Raw genomic sequence first — 27,642 nt, 5'->3', positions numbered from 1 at the left:
TGAAATCCCAAAATGCCATATCTATTTTTCATTTTTTTGGTATGAAAGTCATTTTAACCATAACATTTTGAAATAGAACTTGTCTTTACCGATCTCAGCTTTTTCTTTTTGGATGTAATACTTACTAATCACTGATTTAGATATTTTCGTTAAAATCACTTGTAATATGTATAACAAGTAGGGTTAATAAACAAATTAATAAATATTTGTCACTGTTTACATACAGTTTCCCATTTAGAATGCCAACTGATTTCTTCCACATACCCCAGCACTTTTCATTAACTTTGGGTGAATTCCAACAGATTTGGCCAACACAATTGCTATCCAGAGGGTAATTTAAGTGTTTCGAAGAAGTTTACTTACAACCTTGTGCTTAGTATACAGTAGGTCTTTACTTTTTACTTTTTATATTTGCGGATCAAAACAAAAAATAAAAAGATAAAATAATTTTTCAAATCAAACATCGATATATTACATGTGAAACAATTTCTTCAGGCATTAAATTATGACTGTTGTGATGAGTTTGGATTAACTTCAAAAAAATACTTCTATGATGTGTAGAAATAACTACTCTTCCTAACAGGTTTTGGTATAATACAAGCACCAACAAATAGGTCGTAAACAGAAGAATATATAATCTTGCATTCTTGCCTTACTTGCTAGATTTGTGAACCCGGGCATTAATGAAAATCACACTACCAGTTACCATGGTTGCAAATATTAATCAACATGGAAAAATCACACTACCAGTTACCATGGTTGCAAGTACTAATCATCATGGATTCATAAAAAAACCTTTTTTTGCTCACAACTTGTTAGCATGTTAGGATTAGTTAGGTGTTGTGGGTTATACTATTACACTAAGTTCTGTATATAATTAACAATCCCAGCCCATAACACATTACTGACGCTAACAAAGCCTAAACGATAAGATTCAAATTTCACCTTGTGATCTTCATGTGCATTTCCAGAGAAACTGGTATGTACCTCCGTATACAGATTGTAATGGAAGCTTCAGATGCTTGCTCAGTTAATTATATCCTCCATAAGAAACACAAGCAGCAAAGCATGCAAGCTACAAATATAGGCAGAATTATAAGCTCATTAGTCCCCCATAACTTGAAAAGGCAGACAGACATACTAGGATTAGAAGAGAACTCGGTATCATAGACTGGAATTGAAAGAATTAATTAAACTGTGATGTTTCGATGTTCAGTCTCCTTACAGAAGGTACCCCCATCTCAGTCCATTTCAGCATTCAATAGTAGTTGATGTGTTTCTCTGACTTCTTTTTCCTATTGCCAGCATTTTATCATCTAAGTTATTAATCTTCTTACTCCCCAGAGCGTACAACGAGAGAGACTGACATCTGCCACTACCAAATCCTGTAAAAGGGGTATATATATACATTCACTGCTTATGCCAGTTGTTATACGGTTGCTTCCCACATTGCTTCAGGGCATGCATGCATCCAGCTGCTAACAACAAACCAAATGCGCCAAACGCCATTAAAGCTGCATTTCCGACAGTTTGATAATAGCCACCCTGCAACAGTAGCAAGGAAGTTAATATGTACATGAAAGAATACACACAAGATAGATGAGACATGCATTTTTTTTCATAAAATCATTTTCCGACAGAAGTTAGTGGGATAGGAAATATTACAAACATTCAAAAGAGATGGACTACTCTGATGCCCTTTGCTTCCAAGGGTAGCAAAAGTGAATTGTAATAAATTTATTGCTTTTGTTGAATATATTTAATGAAAATTTCTGAACATTTATAATAAAACTACCAATAAGTAATAAATACTAAATAACTTAGGAACAGAATCCTGTGGGGTACCAGAGCAACTCCCTTAAAGTATATTACACCTACAATATCATTCTGTGGATTTAACCCTTCTTTGTGAACCTAAGAAGCATGCAATATCCTCTTATAAAGCTAACGAAATTCAGGAACAAATTTGAGCAATCCAGACTCAAAATGTTATGGCTGTTTTCAAGCAGTGGCAGCCAGCTTGGTTAATCATTTCATAGACTAGCCACGTTGGCACAATAAGAATTCAAACGAGGATTATCTGCTACTTTTACTAACAACAGAAGAATTTAAACAGGGCCACTCTTGAATAGTAAATTCTTATGCCACCCACCCACCCTACACAATTATGGCATTCTAAACTCAAAACCTCAAAAATTTATCTTTCCACATGTGATATGGCTCATGTTAACTCATGTTGATTATACCAAAATGGATAATTATATGTTTCCTACAATTTCAGAAGAAATTAATGCATATAAATACACACTTGCACCACAGATAGCAGGATCGCAGCATTTGCAGGGGCAAGAGAGAGCCCCATCATCCCTCCACGCAATTCATTAGGTACATACCTGCAAACAAAGAAATAAAAATATCAAATCCATTATTGAGAAAATGAAGAAATACAACTCTTGGTAATGAGATTACATGGTCCTCAATCTAGCAAGTGATGGTAAAATGAAGCCAACACAAGCATGAAACAAGCTAAAAAGTGTCACCAGAACTCCAATTTCCTGCACATGAAAAATTTATGAGCCAAATGTAGACTTCAAGATTGAAAAATCGACCAAAAGTATATTCGATACTTTTTTAAAGACAACAATAGCTGCACCTGATAGTCATAGGCTACAATAGACAAGAGAAGAGCCAGTATGATGTATGCAAATACTAGGCAATCCTCAATTCTAAGCGATGATGGTCCACTAGTAAGACAAGGAAACACAGTGCTTCCTAGCATCCGCGAGCCCAAAAAGCATGTAAATATCAATCCTAATTGCACTTCTCGGCCGTCAGCCTAAAATCACATGCATTAAGAATAAATAGATATATACTGAGACTGAAAATGTAACAGGTTCAATAACACGGAGCCTCTTATTCAAAAACATTCAATCATGGAAATACTGAAATTAAGTCCATTTATAAATTTGTGAAATACTGAAATTAAGTCCATTTATAGCTTCACCAATACAAAAAGCCTAGACAAAAGTAAGCCAGTAAAACACTCATTTAAAGCAATATGTACATATTGTTTTAAATATTCCCCGTATAAATTGATGCTACCATATATCATAAGCTGTGCTCTAAAATTTTGATATCATACCACCACCGTAGGTGCCCAAAGTATCCAAAAAATCCCAATGGAGAAGTGAAGGCAAGTTTGTGCCCATGTCAACAGCCATATCCTTTTATCTGTGGATTATAAATTATAATCAGTATGTCACTTAAACTTTTCATTTCATTGATGGAAAATTGAATCATGTGTTTCTCCAGTGTCAATTCTTTTCCACATCTAACCTAATAAATTATTATCTATTATACCACGCCAGTTTGAACATAGAGACGGACTTATCATGCACAGCTCAGGCCTAATACAGCTTGAAAATGAAACAAAAATAAAAAACAAGATCAAACAGTTGACATGGAAAATTGCATATAAAATGATCACAAGGAAAGCAAATGGTTGATCATCAGAAACTTAACGATTGCAAAAGAGAAAATAAATTCCAAGATACATCTTCATTCTGTCAAAGAAGTCAAATCTCAACCATGAGATACAAATTTAATACAGTTAAACTACTACATGTATATTTCCTCTCCTATGGTATTTCCATTTTCCAGTAGATTCTTATTGCAGGTTTCTTGCAACAAGAAAGGAATTAATGGTGAACGGTTTATTTATGCAACAGCATAAAGAATAAGATGATGCAAAGCAAAAACTGTCACAGAAAATTAATTTAGAACCTTATAACAGGCATAACAAGGAAAGAGGACAACTATAAAAAGGAAAGCTAAAGTAAATAATTAGAAAATAATAAAGGAAAGAAAGAGACTCTTATAAGTACTCCGATAACTCATGGTATAAGACCACAAATGTACTGAAGACAAGGCAGCAAATTTCATCTAATAGCATAAAAAATCAAACAGACTAGCTTCTTTGTAATTCCAGAATGTTCACGGTTATTAACAAGTTATCTGATTTCCAAAAAAACATTGGGTACTGAAACCGTGTATCTTTTTAAAAAATAATAAATAAATAGCGAACTGTTTATTATAAGAGAATAAAGAGTAAAGAAGCCTGACAAAAGCATGTGAGCTTACCACCAAAAATACATGCATAGAAGGATAGACTATACTCCTTAAAAGATGTTGTTGTTGGAGCTTCTGTCCATCCTCTGGTGAGAAAAATGAAGCATATGATTGCTAAGAACATGACTGCAGAGGAAGGAGCAAAATTTTTCTCCATATTATTACCAACCAGCCAATTTGCAAACATTTGGCTGGCAATAAAACATGCAGACTCAAAGAAAGTCATTAACCAATATGTGTCATTAAGTGAATCAAGTCTGTGTCCTTGCTGCAGACAAATACACAGAACAAGATTGACATTAGGTGAAAAGAAAAAAATCTGGATCAAGTCATTCAATACAGAAGAACTACGCTCCTACTGAAGAAAGATAACAAAAGAAAATTACTGATTACCTTCTCATGTTGTGTGACCATCCAAGCCTCAAAACTGAATGAGAATATTGTATTGGCCATAGAGAGACATATGCTAGTCATGAAAATGCTTGGTTGCTGTGTAATCTTCTTCCATACACCAACAAAGAAGTGTAGGATGCAAAAGATCAAACAAACTTTCTTGTGACCTCTATACAAATCGCAAGTAGCAAGTTAGTTTAACAGCAAAACATTGAAAACTTCTTTTAGGTGGTACTTCTGGAATAACCAAGATGCTTCATATCCATAATAATAATAATAATAGCAAACCCAGCTCAAAGTTAAAATCACATGCAGAAGGATGCTATGACCTATTTGATAGAAACATTGAAAAGTAATACATTGGAAAATGAGACTGACATCGCAAAATATATAGGTTACAAGATTTATTGTAGAGTCTTCCATACACCAACAAAGAAGTGTAGGATGCAAAAGATCAAACAAACTTTCTTGTGACCTCTATACAAATTGCAAGTAGCAAGTTAGTTTAACAGCAAAACATTGAAAACTTCTTTTAGGTGGTACTTCTGGAATAACCAAGATGCTTCATATCCATAATAATAATAATAGCAAACCCAGCTCAAAGTTAAAATCACATGCAGAAGGATGCTACGACCTATTCGATAGAAACATTGAAAAGTAATACATTGGAAAATGAGACTAACATCGCAAAATATATAGGTTACAAGATTTTGGAAATGATGGTTCTTGGAAGGTTGGATTTTCAAAATAAAACATACTCCTAATAATCATCTTAAATATCCACCAAAACCAACATAAAATACTTCAGTGAATTGAGAAACATCAACATTCACAGTGTTAGTAATTCTTCCACATGGAAGGAATTTCATACTATAATTTGGCTGATAAACATCACTACAACATAAATAATTAAACAAATCTTATTTACTGTAACAAAATATGCATATATTTATAAATGTTGAAATACAAGAACATAATTAGGCTTTGCAAGTGATCTAGTAATGACAGTGAGTAAAATTAGAGGCTCACATCAAATCTGAAAGCATGCCGAGGAAAGGAGCAGCAAAGAGAGCAGTTGTATAACCGTAACAGAGAGACATGATCATCTTCTCCCTGCCAAATCCATACGAAGCTAACTCAAACTCCCCGAGCACTGACCATAAACCTTCCACAACTGAGAAGACGAAAAATACGACAAATGAAATCATCATACGTAATTTCACACTGCCAATCTAAGGCTTAATTGAGTAACTAACTAATCATTACAAACAAAATCAAATTCAACATCCAGTTTCCAAAATATAACAGATTTAGAAAAAACAATACAATTTCCTAACAAAAATTAAGAAAGCAATGAATAGTCAGCTAAATTACGCAGAGATTCTACAAGCAAACAATGAATATTCATCATTCGTATTTCACACCTCTGACATAAAGCTTAAGTGAGTAATTAACTAATCATTACAAACAAGATTGAATTCAACATTCAGTTTCCAAAACATAACATATATATAAATAACAATATACAAATAAAATTTCATAACAAAAATTAAGAAAACACTGAATATTCTGCTAAATTACGCATAAGATTCTACAAGCAAACCATCATTCTTAATCTCACACCTCCGATCTAAAAAGCTTAACTGAGTAACTAACTAATCATTGCAAACAAAAGCGAATTCATAATTCAGTTTCCAAAACATAACAGATTTAGAAATAACAATATTCAAATAAAATTTCATCACAAAAATTAAGAAAATGATGAATAATCAGCTAAGTTAGACAGAGATTTAACAGATAAACATAGCCATCATTCATAATTTCACACCTCCGATCTAAAGCTTAATTGAGTACCTAATGATTATAAGCTATATCGAATTAAACATTCAGTTTCCTAACAGATTTAGAAATAACAATATACAAATCAAATTTCATAATAAAAATTAAGAAAACACTGAAAATCTGCTATATTACGCATACATTCTTCAAGCAAACAATGAACATTCATCATTCATAATTTCACACCTCTGATCTAAAGCTTAATTGAGTAACTAACTAATCATTACAAGCAAAATCAAATTCAACATTCCGTTTCCAATACACAACGTATTTAGAAATAATAATATACAAATCAAATTCCACGGCAAAACCTACAAAATCAAAGAATATTCCGCTACGTTATGCAGAGATTCAACTTCCGTAAGCAAAAGAAATTCAAAATTACGAAATCCGATCTATCACATTTTCTACTAAACCTAACAGTGTTAAATTGAAGAAGAAAATGAACCTGAAGCGAGAGAATAAACGAAGAGGAAGTTCCGTTGGAAACGAAGAAACGATGAAAAGAGTCCATGATCGAAGATTGTGGAGGTTCTGTTGAGGTTAGAGGCATGAGGATAAAGAAAGATCGAGAAGAAGCAACAAACGAAGATGAAAATGAATATCGATGGATTCAGTTCCCAAACGGAATTGTCAATAACCACTCCCATTGGCTTTATATATTGTTAGTTTTTAAAAACGCGCGAAGAGAGAATGCAATGTATGTGTTTACATTCCGTTTGGATCCAAAGTAAACCCTAGATCGTGATTCGTTGTAATATGAGAGCACACGAAGATAATGAGAGTGAGTCTGAAAGTGAGGGTGGTTAGGAATTAAGATGGATTTGATTAGGTTCAGTTATATTGATTATGGTTTATGGACGTGGAGTATAGCTTCTCATTGCAATGGAAACGAGGAATATAACGACGTCGTTCTTTAGCTCAAATCTTTTTGTTTTTATTCAGCCTCCGTAACCAATTCTTTATTTTTTTTTTTCTTTAGCTCAAATCTCTCTGGTTCTCTACGGTGAAAATTTATTGTTAAACTCAAGTTTACACGATAAACCAGTTTAAAAGTGAATCTCACTGATCTGTACCAAATAATATTTGTAAAAAAAAAAAAAAAATATTTAAAGTAATAAAAAAGTCAATGATTAATTTAAAATCTCATCTCAACTTTAAGGTTTGTATTTTAAAAATAAAAAAAAAAAAAAAAACTCAATACTCTAAAGTTTAGTTGATTATCTCACAAAATTGACTTAATTAGTCTATTGGTCCCTTAAAGACATTTTAGGTTTTACAATGGTTGCTTAAAGAAAAAAAGGTTCGGATTTGTAACACCCCTTTTTCAGAGACTAAAAAGAAGAGCGTCACAGTTCTCTACCCAGATTTAAATGTTTAAATACAAGCAAATAAAATCATGCTGATTTATTTTTGGTAAAGGAAAGTAATAAGTGAGAAATGTACTCTAATATAAGCACTATTATTTTTATTTAAGAAAGTTTTCAAAATTCTCTTTATATAAATTTAAAGTAAGCCCATAAATAATATGCATCACTTATATTAAACAATCATCTAGTAATTTTGCTCAAAGGATTTTCAAATATAAAACATTTCCAATTCACATAAGTATCGTACAATTTTTCAATTTAAAATGATAAAAAGATAAATTCCTACAAAAGACTCTAACCCACAAATAATCACGAGCTGGTCAAACACCACAGATGCCTGTCATTCAGTCCAATGACATCATCAATACATATCAAAGAGATCTTCTCTTCGGACTCCAAAAATAAAACTAGACCACCAATCAGCACTAACGTTCTTTATTTTAATGTCTCTCACAATGCCATTTTCCTTTCCTCAATGAACTTCAACTGGAGGTCTTAGTATCCTGCACTAACTGTTGTAAGGGGTGAATCACTCGTACACAAGTTACCATCGTGATGATGTCACAAGGCTACACATAATATTATACAAGTATATACATTTATTTAACTATTATATATACATACCTGAGTATCTAATCATGTATTTACATCAATTAGAATCAAGTAGTCAAATAGTCACATATAGTCAAATAGTCACAAAGTGAATTAAACAAACATTATATCATCATCACTAATCAACAATTAGTCAGACAAGGAAAATCAAATATATCAATCATCAATTATATCAAACATCGAAATTTTATCATTTAAAATGTATATAAAATCTAATCATAATTCTTCACTCAAAGTTAGTCTTCTAACTTGGTTAGTATTATCTTTATTCAACCTACTCCATGGAGACCTCTATTATGAGCGTAAGGCCGTTTCAACTGCCATAACATGGTCGTTTGCAAATCAACATATATCAAATATGTCTCAACCATTCTGGCCCGAGCGCTACACCTTATTATAGATAGTCCTGCACAGTCAGGTTTCACCACGTCGGGTTGTATGATTTCCTCCAGTCAGAGTGGCTATCTCTGACTATTGGTAGGAGTTCAAAACGCCGGTGATCCCCAGTAGGTCTTGAGGCGACCTAGCCGAACCTATCCTCAGTCTTACATACATTATCGTATTGTAAGAAACACCCTGTTTTGCTCTTCACCTATCAAAGGTGATTAACCGTTCAACTTTTCAACTTAAGTTTTCTTTGTCAATATCTAACTTGACATATTAATCCTCAACACTTCTAATAAAACTTATGAGATCACCTCAAACTTTCACCATAAATACTCAAACACATAGATATTATTATAAATAAACAAACCAAAGACATAGATAATTTATTTATTATTCTTCACAAAACATTTTCAAATCATATCATTGCAGAAGATTTATTCACATAAACTCAAACCAAATCAATCACTCATCATTTTGCATTTTGCATATACCTTAATGAATTTAAATTACTATAAAGTACACAACACCCCTAATTATAACTAATAATATATATACAAGTAACACATTTCTTGTGCTCATCGAAACTTATTATTAGCGATTCCCCTTACCTCGAAGCTTTCCAAAATAACTCGAGCAATCACCTTCATCTAGGACACCTATTAACTCATCAAAACAACTATTTCTTAACTAACTAGAATTATAATTAAATTCTAACAATACTAATGTATTAAAAGAAATTATGCAAGAACAGGAACCTAACATAATTAAGAAAATTGCATGACATCTACTTCTTATTCTCATACGTATATATGGTTTCATAGTAAATGAAACAAAGACTTTCAACTCATCATATGAATCCAAGTTTAGAAGTATCGTGTTACCAACTTGTTACATAATTACACTTTACTTGTGATCACTTAAAGAATCAATAAGGGTACTAAACATGAGTTCATTGCTAATATAAAATCAAGTGAAAATAGACAACCTGTTAACTAAAACATTTGAGTAAGTGCTCTGTTTTTAGAAATATTGGAGAAAGACTCTTAGTTTCATAGAGTTGGTTAAGCTAGAATTTAGAAGAATTGCATAAGCACTATGTTTCCTTCATAAGTAATAGGACTATAGCTACATTAAAGATCTTGGAAGTTATTGAAAATACAAGTGTCTAAAGGTTTTTAGAATGAATGAAAGAGACAAGTTTTAAAAAGACATAAACAAACAGAACAAGAAAACATTGGAGAATGAAAAGAAAGAAAATATTCAAACCTTGAAATTCCTAGCTTCGTGTGACAGTGATGGTTTGTGTGGGATTGATAAAGATTAAGGTTCTATTTATAGGGGAGTTTCAATGATGATTATGGACAATTAGGAGACCACGTTTTCTCTTCTACTTAAGCCCACGTTTTCATTTCCACTTGTGAAGAAAGATTAAGCCACGTTAATACATGAGGTGTAACTCCTATCTCTTAAGAGTTCATCCCTATCTCTTAATTTTTATTTAAATTTTTCATTTAATTTTAATAACATTTTTACCTAGATATTTTTGTGATCTCAAAAATATTTTTCTTTTATTTTTCTGAGATATAAATTTATACTATTGAGTAAATTACTGTCCGAAATTCGGTAGAATTTTAAGCCCAAACTTTTATCATAGCTTACTAAAATATTTTATAATTGATATCTAAGTTACTTTCCTTAAATTCACAGTCTAGAGATTATATCGATAAATTATCAATCTACATAAAGTAAAATACTATCAAAGCACACATAAAATAATTCTGAAATATTAGGATATCACAATGACATATTTTTATAAACTATTTATTTTTAACAGTGTATACTTTTACACTGCCAGTTCTAAAATTTCAACCATAGCTTACACTAAATTAATATATTAGATTTATAGGTTTCCTTTATCTAAAGTTCATTTCTAAGAAAATAATTACTTAAACATTCTCACACTTTAGAGAAACTAACATGATATTGTATACTCATTGAATATATTATTTTCACAAATTATTATTAAAATATAACTAAATGATCAAATTAATTTAAAAAAATACTAAAATTAATAATATAAGGAAAATACTAGTTTATAAAATTTGGGGTGTTACATTACTACCCCTCTTAAAAAAAATTTCGTCCTCGAAATTTGTAATGAAAGAAATTTATGACAACTATCTTATAGTTAGAGAAATTTAGTTACTTCAAATAAATCCATCCCGAGCCTTTTCTTCCACCTCTCCTCTCCAATCCTCGATCAAACTAGCGTTCCCCAGGCGCTATGAAATGGGGGTCTTTCCTTCGCCTATCGTATGTATAATTAAATGCATATGTACATAATCTCCTTACCAAAAATAATAATAATAGTGATTCATTCATCTAAACACTAAAATCATATTGTCATTACCTTTCTTGACATCAAAAATTAGCAACTATAGTACTATATATTTATTATTCTTAGCATTAGATATAAGTCTTTCAAACATCATATAGTGTAATCAAAACTTAACTATCATATGTCTCTATACTACTTATAAAATTCATTCCTATAAGTTCAACTTCGATAACTAATTTTTGAATTCACATTTATCTTCAAAAATATATGTATTTATATCTTAACTACATTTCTAAATCTTAGCAATTTTCTAATCTACAAATAAAGTTCCTAGTCCAATCACTATACTTTCAACTTTATTATCTTTGTTATATAAAGCTAAATTTTCAAACTTAGATGTCACACAAGTTCATTCTACACTTGCAAAATTAATCACAATTCTATGTATTGAAAATTTCTAATATCTAAATCAAAATTCATAATCCAATCAATATTTTTCATTCTCCAACTTCTTCTCTTTTTTTTTTTTTTTTCTTTTTCTTCCTAAACTCGGTATATAATCTAAGAATCGATAAATCCAAAAAAAAAACCAATCTGCCTTCCACTAATAAAAATCCAAATCCAACTCAAGGTGGGACAATTTATGTATAGGCTGATATGTTTTTTTTTTTTTCTATATACCACACAAACTCTTTCTATACCATTAAAATTATATCAAAAGATTAGTCATGCTTATACTATAATTCTATCTTGGTAGAAACTAAAGTTTCATCCAAAACTAAAATAAAGATTCTTCTTCTAAGAAGTTCATAGGATTAATATATACCTACTATATATTCTCCACTATTCCAAAGTGAACCACTCAACTTAAACCACAACACCATTTCAATATTAAAACCTCCACTTGTATTGTTTTACTCTCCTCAAAATCTATTATTTACTATATCATTATTAATTTGAAGCTCAAGTCTTCATACTTACTTAGATATCTTCCCTTAACCATACTATCCAATAGAAATTCTTTTGTCAACTATAGTTCTTACAACTAACTCTAAATCTACTCACGTTTTCTTTTCTAAAAAAAATAAAATCTACTCATACTTTTTCTTTTGAAAGATAATCTATCTATATTTGCAGCAAGTGTGTGCTATATTTTCCAACTAAAAGTATTCAATCATATTCTTAATAACTAAAATTAAACTTTCTAAAATAAACCACAATCAAATACCTTCAATTTGATGTCTTAATTTATTTATTTTCTTAAATCTTTGAAACAACACAATTTTATTTATAATAATTCCTACATAACTACAATAAATGCCTATAATAGGGAAACACAACAAGAACAAAAATTGTGCAAGTATAGCATGCCAAACAAAACATAGCAAAACCAATACACCATACTAGAAACCAAAACAATCAATTTGTCTTCCCTAACCACAAAAATGCAGCAACGCGAAAGTTAGCCTAATAACTAAAAAAAAACATAAGGAATCCTATACCATCAAAAATAAAGACTAGCAAAGCAAAATCTCATGTCCCTAAAATTTTACCTTAACAAACTATTACTTAAATTTATTTAGGATTTACTATGATTTTTTTTTTCTTATCGTAATACCATTTCTAAAAATTGGCATCCGCGCTAAAGTCTACTAAATTTCATGCTCACATATTATTCAACTAGTCATAAGCTAACACAATGTTACATATTCCTGAACTACATAATCACCTACATATATGACCATTGATTCTCTTAGTGAAGTAAAACTTTAATCCATAAGACTCTCAAACAAGCAAGACCTTACTATACTCTAAGTCTATCATAACATTATCATAATTATTAGTCATATAAAATTAATGTTTCCCTAAACATTCTAAGATATTTCTATGATTTTCTATTATTACTCATTCTCTATGAACTAATTATGCATATAGAAAAATCATTAGATCCCATTATTATCTATTTATCCATACTAGTCAACCAACTATATTCTCAATAATTTAAAGTATCAAAATCTTTCAATGTAGTTCCTTAATCTACTTAGAAAAAGAAAATTGACTAACCATCAGGAGTTCTAATCATTCCGACATACATCCATGTTGTCATCATCTGCACTAAAATGACTCACAAAATTTCCATTACGATTAGACCATCCTTATACCCCATATACAAACTTAGAATGAAAACACTTTTATCTTAACTACAATTAATCCAACAAGTTCGAACAAAGATCACACCACAAAAGCAAACAAAGATCACATAACAAAAGCAAACATAGATGACACAACAAAAGCATCATGAACCTATTCCCCAAAGACTCCCGAAAGACTCGACCAGCTCTGATACCACTAATTGTAACACCCCTTTTTCAGAGACTAAAAAGAAGAGCGTCACAGTTCTCTACCCAGATTTAAATGTTTAAATACAAGCAAATAAAATCATGCTGATTTATTTTTGGTAAAGGAAAGTAATAAGTGAGAAATGTACTCTAATATAAGCACTATTATTTTTATTTAAGAAAGTTTTCAAAATTCTCTTTATATAAATTTAAAGTAAGCCCATAAATAATATGCATCACTTATATTAAACAATCATCTAGTAATTTTGCTCAAAGGATTTTCAAATATAAAACATTTCCAATTCACATAAGTATCGTACAATTTTTCAATTTAAAATGATAAAAAGATAAATTCCTACAAAAGACTCTAACCCACAAATAATCACGAGCTGGTCAAACACCACAGATGCCTGTCATTCAGTCCAATGACATCATCAATACATATCAAAGAGATCTTCTCTTCGGACTCCAAAAATAAAACTAGACCACCAATCAGCACTAACGTTCTTTATTTTAATGTCTCTCACAATGCCATTTTCCTTTCCTCAATGAACTTCAACTGGAGGTCTTAGTATCCTGCACTAACTGTTGTAAGGGGTGAATCACTCGTACACAAGTTACCATCGTGATGATGTCACAAGGCTACACATAATATTATACAAGTATATACATTTATTTAACTATTATATATACATACCTGAGTATCTAATCATGTATTTACATCAATTAGAATCAAGTAGTCAAATAGTCACATATAGTCAAATAGTCACAAAGTGAATTAAACAAACATTATATCATCATCACTAATCAACAATTAGTCAGACAAGGAAAATCAAATATATCAATCATCAATTATATCAAACATCGAAATTTTATCATTTAAAATGTATATAAAATCTAATCATAATTCTTCACTCAAAGTTAGTCTTCTAACTTGGTTAGTATTATCTTTATTCAACCTACTCCATGGAGACCTCTATTATGAGCGTAAGGCCGTTTCAACTGCCATAACATGGTCGTTTGCAAATCAACATATATCAAATATGTCTCAACCATTCTGGCCCGAGCGCTACACCTTATTATAGATAGTCCTGCACAGTCAGGTTTCACCACGTCGGGTTGTATGATTTCCTCCAGTCAGAGTGGCTATCTCTGACTATTGGTAGGAGTTCAAAACGCCGGTGATCCCCAGTAGGTCTTGAGGCGACCTAGCCGAACCTATCCTCAGTCTTACATACATTATCGTATTGTAAGAAACACCCTGTTTTGCTCTTCACCTATCAAAGGTGATTAACCGTTCAACTTTTCAACTTAAGTTTTCTTTGTCAATATCTAACTTGACATATTAATCCTCAACACTTCTAATAAAACTTATGAGATCACCTCAAACTTTCACCATAAATACTCAAACACATAGATATTATTATAAATAAACAAACCAAAGACATAGATAATTTATTTATTATTCTTCACAAAACATTTTCAAATCATATCATTGCAGAAGATTTATTCACATAAACTCAAACCAAATCAATCACTCATCATTTTGCATTTTGCATATACCTTAATGAATTTAAATTACTATAAAGTACACAACACCCCTAATTATAACTAATAATATATATACAAGTAACACATTTCTTGTGCTCATCGAAACTTATTATTAGCGATTCCCCTTACCTCGAAGCTTTCCAAAATAACTCGAGCAATCACCTTCATCTAGGACACCTATTAACTCATCAAAACAACTATTTCTTAACTAACTAGAATTATAATTAAATTCTAACAATACTAATGTATTAAAAGAAATTATGCAAGAACAGGAACCTAACATAATTAAGAAAATTGCATGACATCTACTTCTTATTCTCATACGTATATATGGTTTCATAGTAAATGAAACAAAGACTTTCAACTCATCATATGAATCCAAGTTTAGAAGTATCGTGTTACCAACTTGTTACATAATTACACTTTACTTGTGATCACTTAAAGAATCAATAAGGGTACTAAACATGAGTTCATTGCTAATATAAAATCAAGTGAAAATAGACAACCTGTTAACTAAAACATTTGAGTAAGTGCTCTGTTTTTAGAAATATTGGAGAAAGACTCTTAGTTTCATAGAGTTGGTTAAGCTAGAATTTAGAAGAATTGCATAAGCACTATGTTTCCTTCATAAGTAATAGGACTATAGCTACATTAAAGATCTTGGAAGTTATTGAAAATACAAGTGTCTAAAGGTTTTTAGAATGAATGAAAGAGACAAGTTTTAAAAAGACATAAACAAACAGAACAAGAAAACATTGGAGAATGAAAAGAAAGAAAATATTCAAACCTTGAAATTCCTAGCTTCGTGTGACAGTGATGGTTTGTGTGGGATTGATAAAGATTAAGGTTCTATTTATAGGGGAGTTTCAATGATGATTATGGACAATTAGGAGACCACGTTTTCTCTTCTACTTAAGCCCACGTTTTCATTTCCACTTGTGAAGAAAGATTAAGCCACGTTAATACATGAGGTGTAACTCCTATCTCTTAAGAGTTCATCCCTATCTCTTAATTTTTATTTAAATTTTTCATTTAATTTTAATAACATTTTTACCTAGATATTTTTGTGATCTCAAAAATATTTTTCTTTTATTTTTCTGAGATATAAATTTATACTATTGAGTAAATTACTGTCCGAAATTCGGTAGAATTTTAAGCCCAAACTTTTATCATAGCTTACTAAAATATTTTATAATTGATATCTAAGTTACTTTCCTTAAATTCACAGTCTAGAGATTATATCGATAAATTATCAATCTACATAAAGTAAAATACTATCAAAGCACACATAAAATAATTCTGAAATATTAGGATATCACAATGACATATTTTTATAAACTATTTATTTTTAACAGTGTATACTTTTACACTGCCAGTTCTAAAATTTCAACCATAGCTTACACTAAATTAATATATTAGATTTATAGGTTTCCTTTATCTAAAGTTCATTTCTAAGAAAATAATTACTTAAACATTCTCACACTTTAGAGAAACTAACATGATATTGTATACTCATTGAATATATTATTTTCACAAATTATTATTAAAATATAACTAAATGATCAAATTAATTTAAAAAAATACTAAAATTAATAATATAAGGAAAATACTAGTTTATAAAATTTGGGGTGTTACAGGATTGGTCCCTTAAAGAAAAAAAAGACTCAGATTGGTCCCTTAAAGACATATATTTTTGTCATATTGGTCATTTTCGTTAAATTTTAACTCCAAATATAATAAAAAATTTCAATGGTTAAAATTTTAAAAATTAATAAGGTTTTTGGTGGACCACTTACACTTAATGACATCCACAATTCAGTCTACTAAAACTAACATTTTTTGTAAAAAATTGACGGAAATGACCAATTGAGAAACGGATGTGTCTTTAAGGGACCAATCCTGACCTTTTTTTTTCTTTAAGAGACCATTGTGAAACCTAAAATATCTTTAAGGGACCAAAAGACTAATTAAGCCTACAAAATTTATTTAAACTTTGTTTTATGACAAAAACTTATAGAATAGCAAGATAATGTCTCGATTTAAGACAAGTCTTAAGGCTCTTAGAACACTTACGATATTTACATTTATCTTATTTATTTTATTCCAATTTTCAAGAGCAACTCTCAACTCTCAAACTTAGGACCTCCCCAATTCAAAATCAGTCTTTTTTAAAAGAAACTAATATAAAAAATGACATTTTGGATAAAATTAGACAATGACTACATATATACCTAACCATACTCAGATATTCACAAAAAAGAAAAATGAAAATATCAATTATAAAGGTAAAAGTAATTTTATTCAAGAAATTAATGGGCATGTGAGTTTTACTAGTCTCTTTAGAGAAAAAAAAAATAATTATCTTCCAGATTTAAACCAAACCTTCTTTTTTTTTTTTTTTAGCAAATTAAACCAAACATTCTTAATTCTTGAATTTGTTGCTTTGGTTCTCAAAATTAATGAAATTTCAAATTAATCTTTAAATATAAATTTCTTAATCACATGAGCTACTTGAAGACAATTTAAGCAGACAATGACTTACAAGTTCGAAATCACTCTAAAAATTATAATCTGTTAATAACGGCTAAAAACTTATGTTGAGAGCCCTTAATTAAGAAATATTCACTGTAGCTGTGTTTGCTGATATTTCAAAAACTTCTTAAACTCCACAGCAAATAATACTACTTTTGCAGACTAAACCTATTCAATTTGTTTGGGGTGGGGAGTACAGATCCTTTTACAGTTCCCTGAGTGATTGCTGGGAATTATGCATGATCTCACATGTCTCCATAAGCATAATCAAAAGCTACAGTTCCCTGAGTGATATCACATTTTTTAAGAATGTTAGGTTGCATAACAAGGGAACTCTAAATCATCACATCAATTTGAGCTATCTGATTCAACAAACACCGCTTTTGCCAATGGTCCTCAAGCATCTAAACATAGCTGGGTTCATCGCAATAAACACAACTTTTTCAACCAAAACATGGAGAATTGCTTGTCAGCCAAAAACAATTTCTGTTTCTAAAATACTACTTCAAAATGATAAGTTAAGCTTACTCTTAGTTTTCTCCATTATGTCGTAAAATATCTCGAATAATTATACCAAGTACCAACATTACATCTTTGTTATCATGCTTTTACTCCGTTATCTGAGCCATGGAGAGTTGAACAAGCAGTCACTTATGTATCCACATCTCTGTGCAGACTGTCTAAGGCGCCCAGTACCAGAAAATAAAATACAATCAATAATTCAATATATACAAGAGCGACTTACAAAGAAGAATTTGTAAATAACCTAAAACTAGGCGTATCAAATCATGATATGGAAAAGCAGACTAAGTGGATGGGGAAAAAAGTGAAAAAGCAAACCGAGTACTTCTATTGCCATCTCATTCTTGTCTCATATTTAGACCTCTTTAGGCTGGATCAGCTCAAAGTCAAAAAATTCAAACATCAGACGTCTCACATCACGTTTCCCATAAACAAGATATGAGAGCCCATGAATAGCTTGATTAACAGCTGTTGTGGCTGGGTTTCTCCGTCTTCGGTTGCGCTCATAGGCATCTTGAACCTTATCATTGTATATAATAAAGCGGTGCAGTTGTTTGGCCCTCAAATATCTGCCACAATTTTTGTTCATAAGAATGCGACGATGTTTCTCTTGTAGCCACAACCCAGGAGCATCCAAATGCTTCATCAACAATCTTTCAGCCATCACCAAATCCTTAATGAAAAACATCATGATTCATAAAGTATTCAATGAAGAAGAAATGTATGCATACTAAATAGAAATTCAATAGTAAATATGAACAAGATGCCTGTCCCATTTCCCTGTCTCAGTAAAAATGTGAGACGTCAATTAAATATTACATATCTGCCTGTGCTTCCACTAAGTTAACATAAGGTTTATCCTCCCACAAGCTCGGCAGACACTCAGCTCTGTATTTCTGTTTCAAATTCTCTCCCCTTCAGCATCTGCCTCACTGCCTTGTTGACATCGTCTTTCTCATTTGTATTTCAAAATCACACGCTCCCACTAGGCTCCTGTCTCTCACTCTACATCAAGCCTAAAAAATGGTTGCCCACCTCTCTCATTTCTATTTCAGAATCTCATAATCTGCCACTCTAAAGTAAACACACCAGTGAGTCAGTGACACTGCTCAAAGCATCAAACCAATTCCTTAAGCCTCATCTTCAGCAACTTCCAAACAATTTTTATTGAATTGTAATTCAGGAACAAGTATACTTTCCAGTATTTGCACTGGAGCTATTCTTCTGAGCTAAAAACATCTTTTGGTTTTTTCATGCCCAGAACTGAGTGGAAATTCTACATAATCCGCTGCCCCTCTTTCTCTTAGCGTTTTCATGGAAACTTTTCACAGCTAAGATTATGGTCCGGAAATAAAGAAAACTTACTTAACTATGACATGGTGGTTTTTATGTTACAAGTAATACCCGTTGCAATCTATTGTTGTGCAAGCAAGCTAAATTTCAGAATAATCAAAGCATATCCAGTCCCCAGGCCATATCCTCACCTCCCCTTTTTCCTCTCAACATTTGTGTAAATTTTAGTAGAGCTAATTATCACATTACTGATCCCAGAACAAGAGAACTAAAATAAATAAATCTTGATGCTAGCAGGAGATGGAAAAACTGTTGAGAAATGATATAGACTATAGAGTAATTTGTACACTGGTATTGCGGCAAAAAAGAGTGCATTGGAAATAACAAAAGTAAACTCTAAATTTCGAGAGGCTTCGACTTGTGAGTCAACTGTTTTTTGTTGTATGGCTGGCCATGTAGCAACCACAATGTCGTATTGAAAAGGCAGAATTTAATTGGGGAGATAGGGAAAGGGAATAGAAGATTTTTATACAAATATATGATATATTAGATTTATGAAAGTAGAGTCTTCCTGAAAGACTTTCCACAAATGATGTCAAATTGTCCTATAAACAGCAGAAAGAATAATACCTGTATCTTTTGACCAACGTATTCTAATCTCTCAAAGCAAAATCGAGGATGCTCAAATTTATACTTCGATGGATGCAGGAAACAAAGCTGCAATCGGACAAGACATTCAACATCAGCAAACTTTCAAACTTATAAGTTCTAACTAGTAACTACTCACATTACATCTTCCATAGAAGAGTCTCAAAAGAACCAAGTCGACTTCTGAATCAAATGTATTGACAGTTGACTGTTTGCTAATTAAACTATTAATACACTTAGGGCCCGTTTGGTGCGCAGGATAGTGAGAGAGGATATGATAACATTATCCTATCCTATTTAAATCCACCGTTTGGTGCACTAATAAGAAAGGATAACTTTAACCTATTTGTAATCCTATCATGTTGACCCTTTGATATTTTTATCCTTAATTTAGGCTGGGTTAGCAACCTGATAGGATTTGGGAAACCTTTTACGTGTTGTATTCTTTTATTCACGCGATCAACTCCTATTCTCCGACTACGTGCCTCCTGCTCCGACAAACCTCTCTCTCCCATCCCTACCCCTTTCTTTCTTACGACCTTTCTCCCACAAATCAGTTATTTGCTTTCTTGTATTGATATAATCCCTTGATTTGTTCCCAATTTCATGTATCGATCTGTTCTCTTGTGTTCTCAATTCCCCCCTTTTTTTTGTTTGATTGTTAATTCCCTACTCAAATTAGTTTGTTTGTTTAATTCCCCATTTTTTTTATCAGTTTTTCATGTATAGATATGAATTCTCTATTCCTATTTTTCATTTTCAATTCATTCTTTTGATTTAGTTATTCTCTCTACCAACTCTAATTTGAGTAGTTGCATTTGTTTTCTAATGTTAACAGAGCCATCTCTTTGCTTGTCTGCAATTTGCGTTTTTTATCTCCATTTTGTTCCCAAATATTTTCTCAATTTGTGTTTTTTTAATGGGAAATGATTAAAAAAAAAGTTTGTTATTTAAATATAATATGTGTTGCTTAAAAAATTATATATATGTCAGAAATCGTGTACCAATTGTCTATAAACAAAATTGTGAACCAAACACATGACAGTATAAAATAATGTTATCCTATTTTTTATCATATGTGTACCAAACACTTGATATGATAAATGTAATCCTGTCATTATCCTATCCTATCACTATCCAACTTCTTATCATATCCTATCTCTATCCTATCCAGCGCACCAAACGGGCCCTTAGAGTTTGAGTTGAGAGGGTCTAAAGCGGAGCGGGACTATGTTGTCATGCAGTGAACTACGCGGAAATCAGAAAATTACATAAACCAATTACTAAACAGCTAAACCAGGTAAAAACATAATGGTCAAAAGCAGTAACAACTAGCTTTCCAGAATTCCACACAAAAACTTGAAACTTGAAAGTATCACTGCAGTCTGCAGGTGTAATAAGTCTGCAATTTTGACAACAAAATTTTAAGGCTTAACCCATACTATCACTCAACATCTTTGATGCCATTTTACACGAAGCCTGGGAAAGGATTATACGTAGAAATGTTGAAATTTGTTTGTTCCCTTGTTTAGAAATATGTGAAAGATATAGCAGGCCTACTCTAGCAAGTGAAGCCAGATTTGTGCTTTAATTATCCAGAAAGAAAAAAGGGAAAGGTAGAATGAGAGGCAATAGTATAGCTACCTGCAATCCAAGTCCAAGCTCTACGTTCCTGGCTTCGGTAATTTCTGGAATTCTGTCTGTCATTTCTAATGGATATCCAAGTGTTCTCATAACTTGAGGTCGGCTATCATAATCCCATATATTTCCTCTGAACCGATGCATGCCAGGGGGAACACAAGCTCTAAACAGCCTTGGATGAGTAAAGAGAGCATCTGCAGGAGGCTGAATGAAGAACAGTGAACATCATTTCTGCCTCAATTTAATAATATTCTATTGTGTAAGAAAGGAATAGTGCATCAAAATTTGGAAATGGTGCAAAAAATACAGTTGTATTAGCTACAGAATCAGATTAAACAAGTCGGAGCTATGTGCAATTGTGCATAATAAGTGGATCTTGATGTGCTAATTTTCTAAAAAATAAATAACACTCTTAACAGAAGATATGTGTAACTTGCCTTATAAGCAACAATATCTTGCCAGTTTAGCTTGTTTTCAAACTCGGCAGATACATAATCCACATCTTCAAGTTGTCTGCGCAACTTGGGCTGGCAATCCTCATCATCTGGATCCATTCCAAAGACTTCAAAAAGAACACGGTAGACTTCTGGAAGGCCAAAACAAAGATAGATTGCCCCAAACAAAGCCCAAAATACCGACCTACCACAGAATAACAAAGGTGAAAATGCAGCATACAATTAATTTCAGAAATAGATTACGAGCAAAGACCAACTCGATCCTATAAGATGGATCTACTTACGAGCAAAGACCAACTCGGTCCTATAAGATGGATCTACTCAAAATTGATTACCTTAAAAAACATTATATGGACAGTTAAGAATTCAACATTTTTATCTTTCTTTCCTATGTCCTGTTTAGACAGTTAGCTAGCCAAGCATCTTATTTTGAATCCATTAATCATCAAACAACTTCAGCTTGAAAAAGAGATAAAAACAGATAAAAAGGTCATTGATCTCATAAGTATGTTTATTTAAACCTATAGTTTATATCACTAAGTCATGGTTTATGTTATGGATGGCGACCAAACATAATAAGAAACATAAATTTTAAATCAGAGTTAACCCAAGAGCACAAGGATTTATGTCTAAATATCAGTCATTATGTGAAGCCAATACAATATTAACATCCTATGCATTGTATTCTTACTATCATTCCAGAAAACAAGAGACAAAGAGAAAACCATATAATGCAAATGAATGGCGAATAACAGTGCAAGCTTAATTCATGAGAATAATTCTAATATGCTAACCATCAAATGTCCATAGACACATTCATATGATATCTGACTGACAGTTATCCGATCACATTTAACTATGATGTGATATTATCCTTTATGTCTTTCATTAATATCATTAATAAATATAGGATAATTACACATTAATGAAAGGAAAACGGGTAACAAGCTACACCGCTACCCCTTTTTGAATGGCAAAACCAATCCTCTTAAAAACACGTTCATAACCTAGGAGTCACAACATTGTCATGCATGACCTTTTAAACTCTTTGCAGAAGACTCACAGCCTCTGGTACTAGGAAGCCAAAAGTATCAAACGCAAATGGTTTAAAAGCATGTTAAATATCTGAACAATTACTTGCATAGTAAAATATCGTTGGATGACTGTGTAAAATTTTATTTCAAACTGCATAATAATTAAACTCTATTTTAAGTTGTAAGTGCATTGAATTCTACCTATGATAACATGTTGCACTAGCAGCATAACATAAAAATTATGAAGTATTAACTTGGAAGATAAATTTGAACTTACTTGACTGGTCCTTCTCTATCCCTCCTCATAATCTTATCCATATTATCATAAGGAAATACCAAATTCTGCAAACTAGCAGCTTTAATCCACTTAGGCAAATTCTCCTTCCCTATCAATCCAAAAACCCTCTCCCTCATTGGACCGGGCGATTCCCTCGGGTACCTCTGCAAAAAGAATTCAGCCAATGCCAATTCAAGCACAAAATGCCCTAAAAAAAACAACCTAGAATGACCATTCCTAACATGCTTCGTTTTCGTTCTATCACACGAAGGATGCTGAAAAGCCAAATACAACAAAGTATCAAACTGTTTCGCCGGATTATCATCCTCTAACATCTCTGATGGTTCAAGTGAGTATCCAAGCGCTTGTTTCGCTTCGAGTAAATACTCATCAATCCATAATTTATCGGCATTACTAAGACGCGACGAAGGTAAACAAGAACTCAACAAAGGAAACGATTTAAGAGATAATTGTGGACTATTAAGAAACCTTTGTGCTAATTTTTTGTCATCTAATGGTGGTTTTAAGATGTATCTTCTTGGAGGAGAATTTGATTTTGGATTAGTGAATTTTTTGCGTTCTGCAAGTTCTTTTAGAAGTTGTTGAGGATTGTTTTGAGGGAAATCTTTAGTTGAATTTGAATTTGAATCTATTGTAACTGCGAGAACGCGAAGGGTTTGTGAAGGGTTTCGAGATTTGGAGTTTTTGATAAGAATTTGGATAGGGAAAGGAGAAAGGGAAGATGAGAAAGAGAAGTTAGTGTGTGGTGATGAACAGGGTTTTGAGGAGAGTGAAAATGAGGAAGAAAGTTCCATTGTTAAATTGGAAGTAGTAACTGAATTGTGTTGGGAAATGGTGTATGAAGATTAATGTGATTGATTTGTGGATTTTTGTATTGGTTTTGACACCATAGATGAAGGGGTTTGGGTGTTGTTTTGCAGGGTTTTGGACACTCGCATGGTTGGATAAGGTGAGGCGAAATGTGCCCCTTTGTTGGGATGAACAATTGGATATTTGTTTTAATTTTTTTTTTTTTAAACAAATTTGACATATTGATTTTTATTTATATTTTTGACAAATTTTCAGTTTGACTTTTTTTACATAAGTTTGACTTTTTCCTTTTTTTTTACACAAGATTGACTTTTTCATTTCTTTCCTAAATTAGATTAGGTATTCTCTGCGCGTAACGGCAGAAACTAATTTTTCGAGTCTTTCGAGTCTTGTGTGATTCAAGTGGACGTCAAGCGGCAAACTCTCCTAATTGAACCTAAAACATTGATTAAATTAGAAAAGATACCAAGTCACTGAATTATATAAGGACTTTCCTATTTAGAAGATTTCAAATGATGGATATTTTTACTTTAAATCGGCTTATCCGAATTTTTTATGAGATAACCCTACCTTAAATCCATCTACCAATTTCAAGCTTCTTTGGAAGAAGAAACCCATTTAAAATCCAAACTTTCCTTTAGATGTTGTTCTATATAGTAAACTTCTTATTAATGTTGAGAGGAAGCATTGTGGTATAACTAATTCTACTTGTCTGCTGGCCAACAAGTTCCTAAAACTATTATGCATGTTTTGAAAGATTGTGATGTGAAGTATGATAATTAGAGCAAAAAACTTGGTCTTGATTTATCACAGTGGAAAACCTATAATCTTGATTGAATACCTACGCAACTAATCAGTCGTACTGACCTTTGCTCTTTAGTATTATAACAAATATGTGGTGGCACGATACAAACCAACTTATTTTTCTTAGTTTGTTAACGCTATATTGGCCAAAAGTTTTATATGTATTTTTATTGAGTATTTAGTTATGTCTATCTTTTATATTATTGCTATTTTAGCATATGAATAAATGAAGTTTATTTTATTGTAAAAAAAAAGAAAATTATTTTGCTTAGGAAAACAACCATTTACTCTTGAGCAATTATTAAGTATTCTTCATATATGTATTTGCAATCGATTCAACGTCACCTTTGTTGGATATTTTGATCATATAATTTATTTTAAAGTTATTTAAAATAGTTTTATAAATAGTTTTAAAAGAATTAATGTTGTTGTTATTATTATTATTATTATTATTATTATTATTATTAATATTAATGATTTGTTAACATGTGTTTACTTGATCAAGTACAAGTTTTATTTTCAATTGGTATCAATACCCATTTATTCCTAGTTAATTGTCATTATGTTAATGAAAGAAAGCTTTTGCTCTTGAGTATATACATATATACGGATGTGGCTTAAGGAGAGTGGGGTGCATATACATGATTCAATTTAAGGGCACGTAGAGTTTTCAATAAAAAATCAATATTACCTTATCATATAAAATTGAGTGTTATCTTCCTGGATTACATCACTGGTATCTTATAATGTCTTGTTAGTTCTGTCACCTCGGATACGATTCATATCTGCGAAGGACCTGTTGAATCCTAAGGATTTGCGCTTATGAGGCGGATAAATCCTTAAGGACAATGCGATCAACACGCCTCAGGTATTGTTTATTTCATGGTTAACTATTCTCAAATCATCTCATTTGTGACTCGGTGGTTGCTTACTACGCGGTAATGCCGACATCAATTACAACGATCATAAGATAAGTTCTATGAACTCTATTATAATTGTTGAATTACTTAAATTAATATATGGTTGAATATTGTGATTATGTCGATTTTTTTTTAATTCGGTATTTGACCTATTCGTATATTCACAATCTTCGTCGATAATCAATATTTTCAATCCTTATATAATCGCAACAAACAACTAACCATGTGAAAACACTGGCAACGGAAGAATATCCCAACATACTTAAGAGATTGTCATTGACACTTATAATAGTCATTGCAAAAGAAAAGATTAAAGGAAATTGTCTCCGTTGAAATTTAATATGAATTCTTACATCGGATGGTGTTAGAGACAATCTAGGTATGAAAAAATAGTAAAAAACAGTAAGAGATCTGTGAAATGCATAGATATTTTGTTTCAAATCCTCATATACCTAGGACTCTACAAAAGCCTTGGACTCTACAAAATGATGTCAGTTACTCTACTGCATTTTTTATTTTTATTTTTTACTCTTTTTTGTCTTTTGAAGGAGTTCAGTTTTGGGTTACGTTAATTAGTTCATTTTGAAGAAGTTCAGTAACTAAGGAGAAGTATATTTTGCATTAAAAATGTATTTTTTATGTTCCTGATATTTTATGAGCTCTAAGCTAAACTTCAGATTTTTTTTTTTTTTTAAGATTCGGTATTTGACCTATTCGTATATTCATCACCATCTTCGTTAATAATCAATATTTTCAATCCTTCTATAGTTGCAACATACAACTATTTTTTTCATTAGCGGTGTTGCGGTGTCCGTGTCGGTGTCGTGTCACGGTGTCCGTGCTTCATAGCGCTTAACTTCTTCTCCATACTCAATAATAAAAAATAATAACACAATAACAATTACAGTAGCATTTTAACAATTTTTTTGAAGAAACAATATGAATGATCTATGAGCACCCTTAATATATGGAAGAAATTTTATTGAGTAGACTCATCCGGTGATTACGTCAATGTGAATCGGCTACAATTTCAATCCTATAATGATTCATAACTGTTGGAACAAAGAGCACATTATGTGTGAATTGAATATAAAATTTGTATGGCCCACATCGGGTACTAGAGCATAGTATGTTGCCCGGGTGTGGGTACGGTATAAGTATTAGTTATTTTCTTTTGCTATATATAAGTATCTGTTATTTGAGAAAAAAAAAACCTAATAAAAAAATTACAACACCATTACATCTGCCGCCAGTAGAAAAACACAGCTTCAATAGTCATAATTAAAAAATCTCTAGAGGCATGGTGTTCTTTGACCAGTCATGGTCCTAGTTCATCCATGTTTAACTACCTTGCTGTAAATCCTTGTAGCTGTCAATAGTAGAAGCATAGTATAACAGGAACCAACTTTTGGTAGTGTGGGAGTTCATTCTGCAAATATAAAGATACTTGCTAAGAGCTAATTGATTTTCAAACAATCTTTTGATATTATTATAAGAGGTAATTGATTTTGAAAACAATCTTTTGATATTATTATACATGTTGTATATAATATATTAATTCTTTACGGTTCATATATAATCCGTGCACTGTGACTGCGGATTGATGCTAAGAAATTGTTTTATTTTCCTGTCAACTACTAAGGAAATAGATTTAGTCTATTTTATACTTTAATCATATACATTTAATTGTAACAAAGAGAGTATATGCATTAGATATATATTTACATA

General features: G+C 31.6%; 2 protein-coding genes and 1 long non-coding RNA gene across 6 annotated transcripts; all 3 read right to left on the bottom strand.

Moving 5' to 3' along the window:
- Positions 1-724: 724 nt before the first annotated feature.
- On the bottom strand, positions 725-7,310 carry LOC123906348 (molybdate-anion transporter). Of its 3 annotated transcripts, none has more exons than XR_006808828.1 (10): positions 6,809-7,266; positions 5,551-5,695; positions 4,522-4,690; positions 4,141-4,396; positions 3,143-3,231; positions 2,654-2,836; positions 2,470-2,555; positions 2,309-2,393; positions 1,226-1,545; positions 725-1,075 (listed from the first exon to the last, which is right to left on the bottom strand). XR_006808828.1 is itself a non-coding variant. In XM_045956257.1 (10 exons), the coding sequence occupies exons 1-10, from the start codon at positions 7,008-7,010 to the stop codon at positions 1,411-1,413; spliced, it is 1,350 nt and encodes a 449-aa protein (XP_045812213.1). In that variant the 5' UTR covers positions 7,011-7,267; the 3' UTR covers positions 725-1,410. The 3 variants fall into 3 exon arrangements, 2 of the variants coding, with proteins under 2 accessions (XP_045812213.1, XP_045812212.1); XM_045956257.1 differs by adding an exon at positions 4,949-4,998 and having other exon boundaries at positions 725-1,545; positions 4,522-4,640; positions 6,809-7,267; XM_045956256.1 differs by having other exon boundaries at positions 725-1,545; positions 6,809-7,310.
- Positions 7,311-7,935: 625 nt separating this feature from the next.
- Positions 7,936-16,461, bottom strand: LOC123906347. Its single transcript, XR_006808827.1, has 5 exons — positions 15,745-16,461; positions 15,087-15,134; positions 9,996-13,991; positions 9,338-9,385; positions 7,936-8,242 (listed from the first exon to the last, which is right to left on the bottom strand). It is a non-coding gene; the product is annotated as an uncharacterized LOC123906347 (long non-coding RNA).
- A 1,562-nt stretch (positions 16,462-18,023) lies between these two features.
- On the bottom strand, positions 18,024-24,363 carry LOC123906345 (ribonuclease III domain-containing protein RNC1, chloroplastic). 2 transcript variants are annotated; one of them, XM_045956254.1, is made up of 5 exons: positions 23,360-24,363; positions 22,031-22,232; positions 21,597-21,797; positions 19,935-20,021; positions 18,024-18,684 (listed from the first exon to the last, which is right to left on the bottom strand). In XM_045956254.1, exons 1-5 carry the CDS (start codon positions 24,172-24,174, stop codon positions 18,367-18,369), a joined length of 1,623 nt encoding a protein of 540 aa, XP_045812210.1. In that variant the 5' UTR covers positions 24,175-24,363; the 3' UTR covers positions 18,024-18,366. The 2 variants fall into 2 exon arrangements, with proteins under 2 accessions (XP_045812210.1, XP_045812211.1); XM_045956255.1 differs by lacking the exon at positions 23,360-24,363 and having other exon boundaries at positions 21,597-21,787; positions 22,031-22,162.
- Positions 24,364-27,642: the final 3,279 nt, after the last annotated feature.

Source organism: Trifolium pratense, linkage group LG2 (genome assembly GCF_020283565.1).
Source record: "Trifolium pratense cultivar HEN17-A07 linkage group LG2, ARS_RC_1.1, whole genome shotgun sequence".
Lineage (NCBI taxonomy): Eukaryota > Viridiplantae > Streptophyta > Magnoliopsida > Fabales > Fabaceae > Trifolium > Trifolium pratense.
The sequence above is the reverse complement of the archived record's forward strand: the minus strand, read 5'-3'. Positions and strand labels throughout refer to the sequence as shown.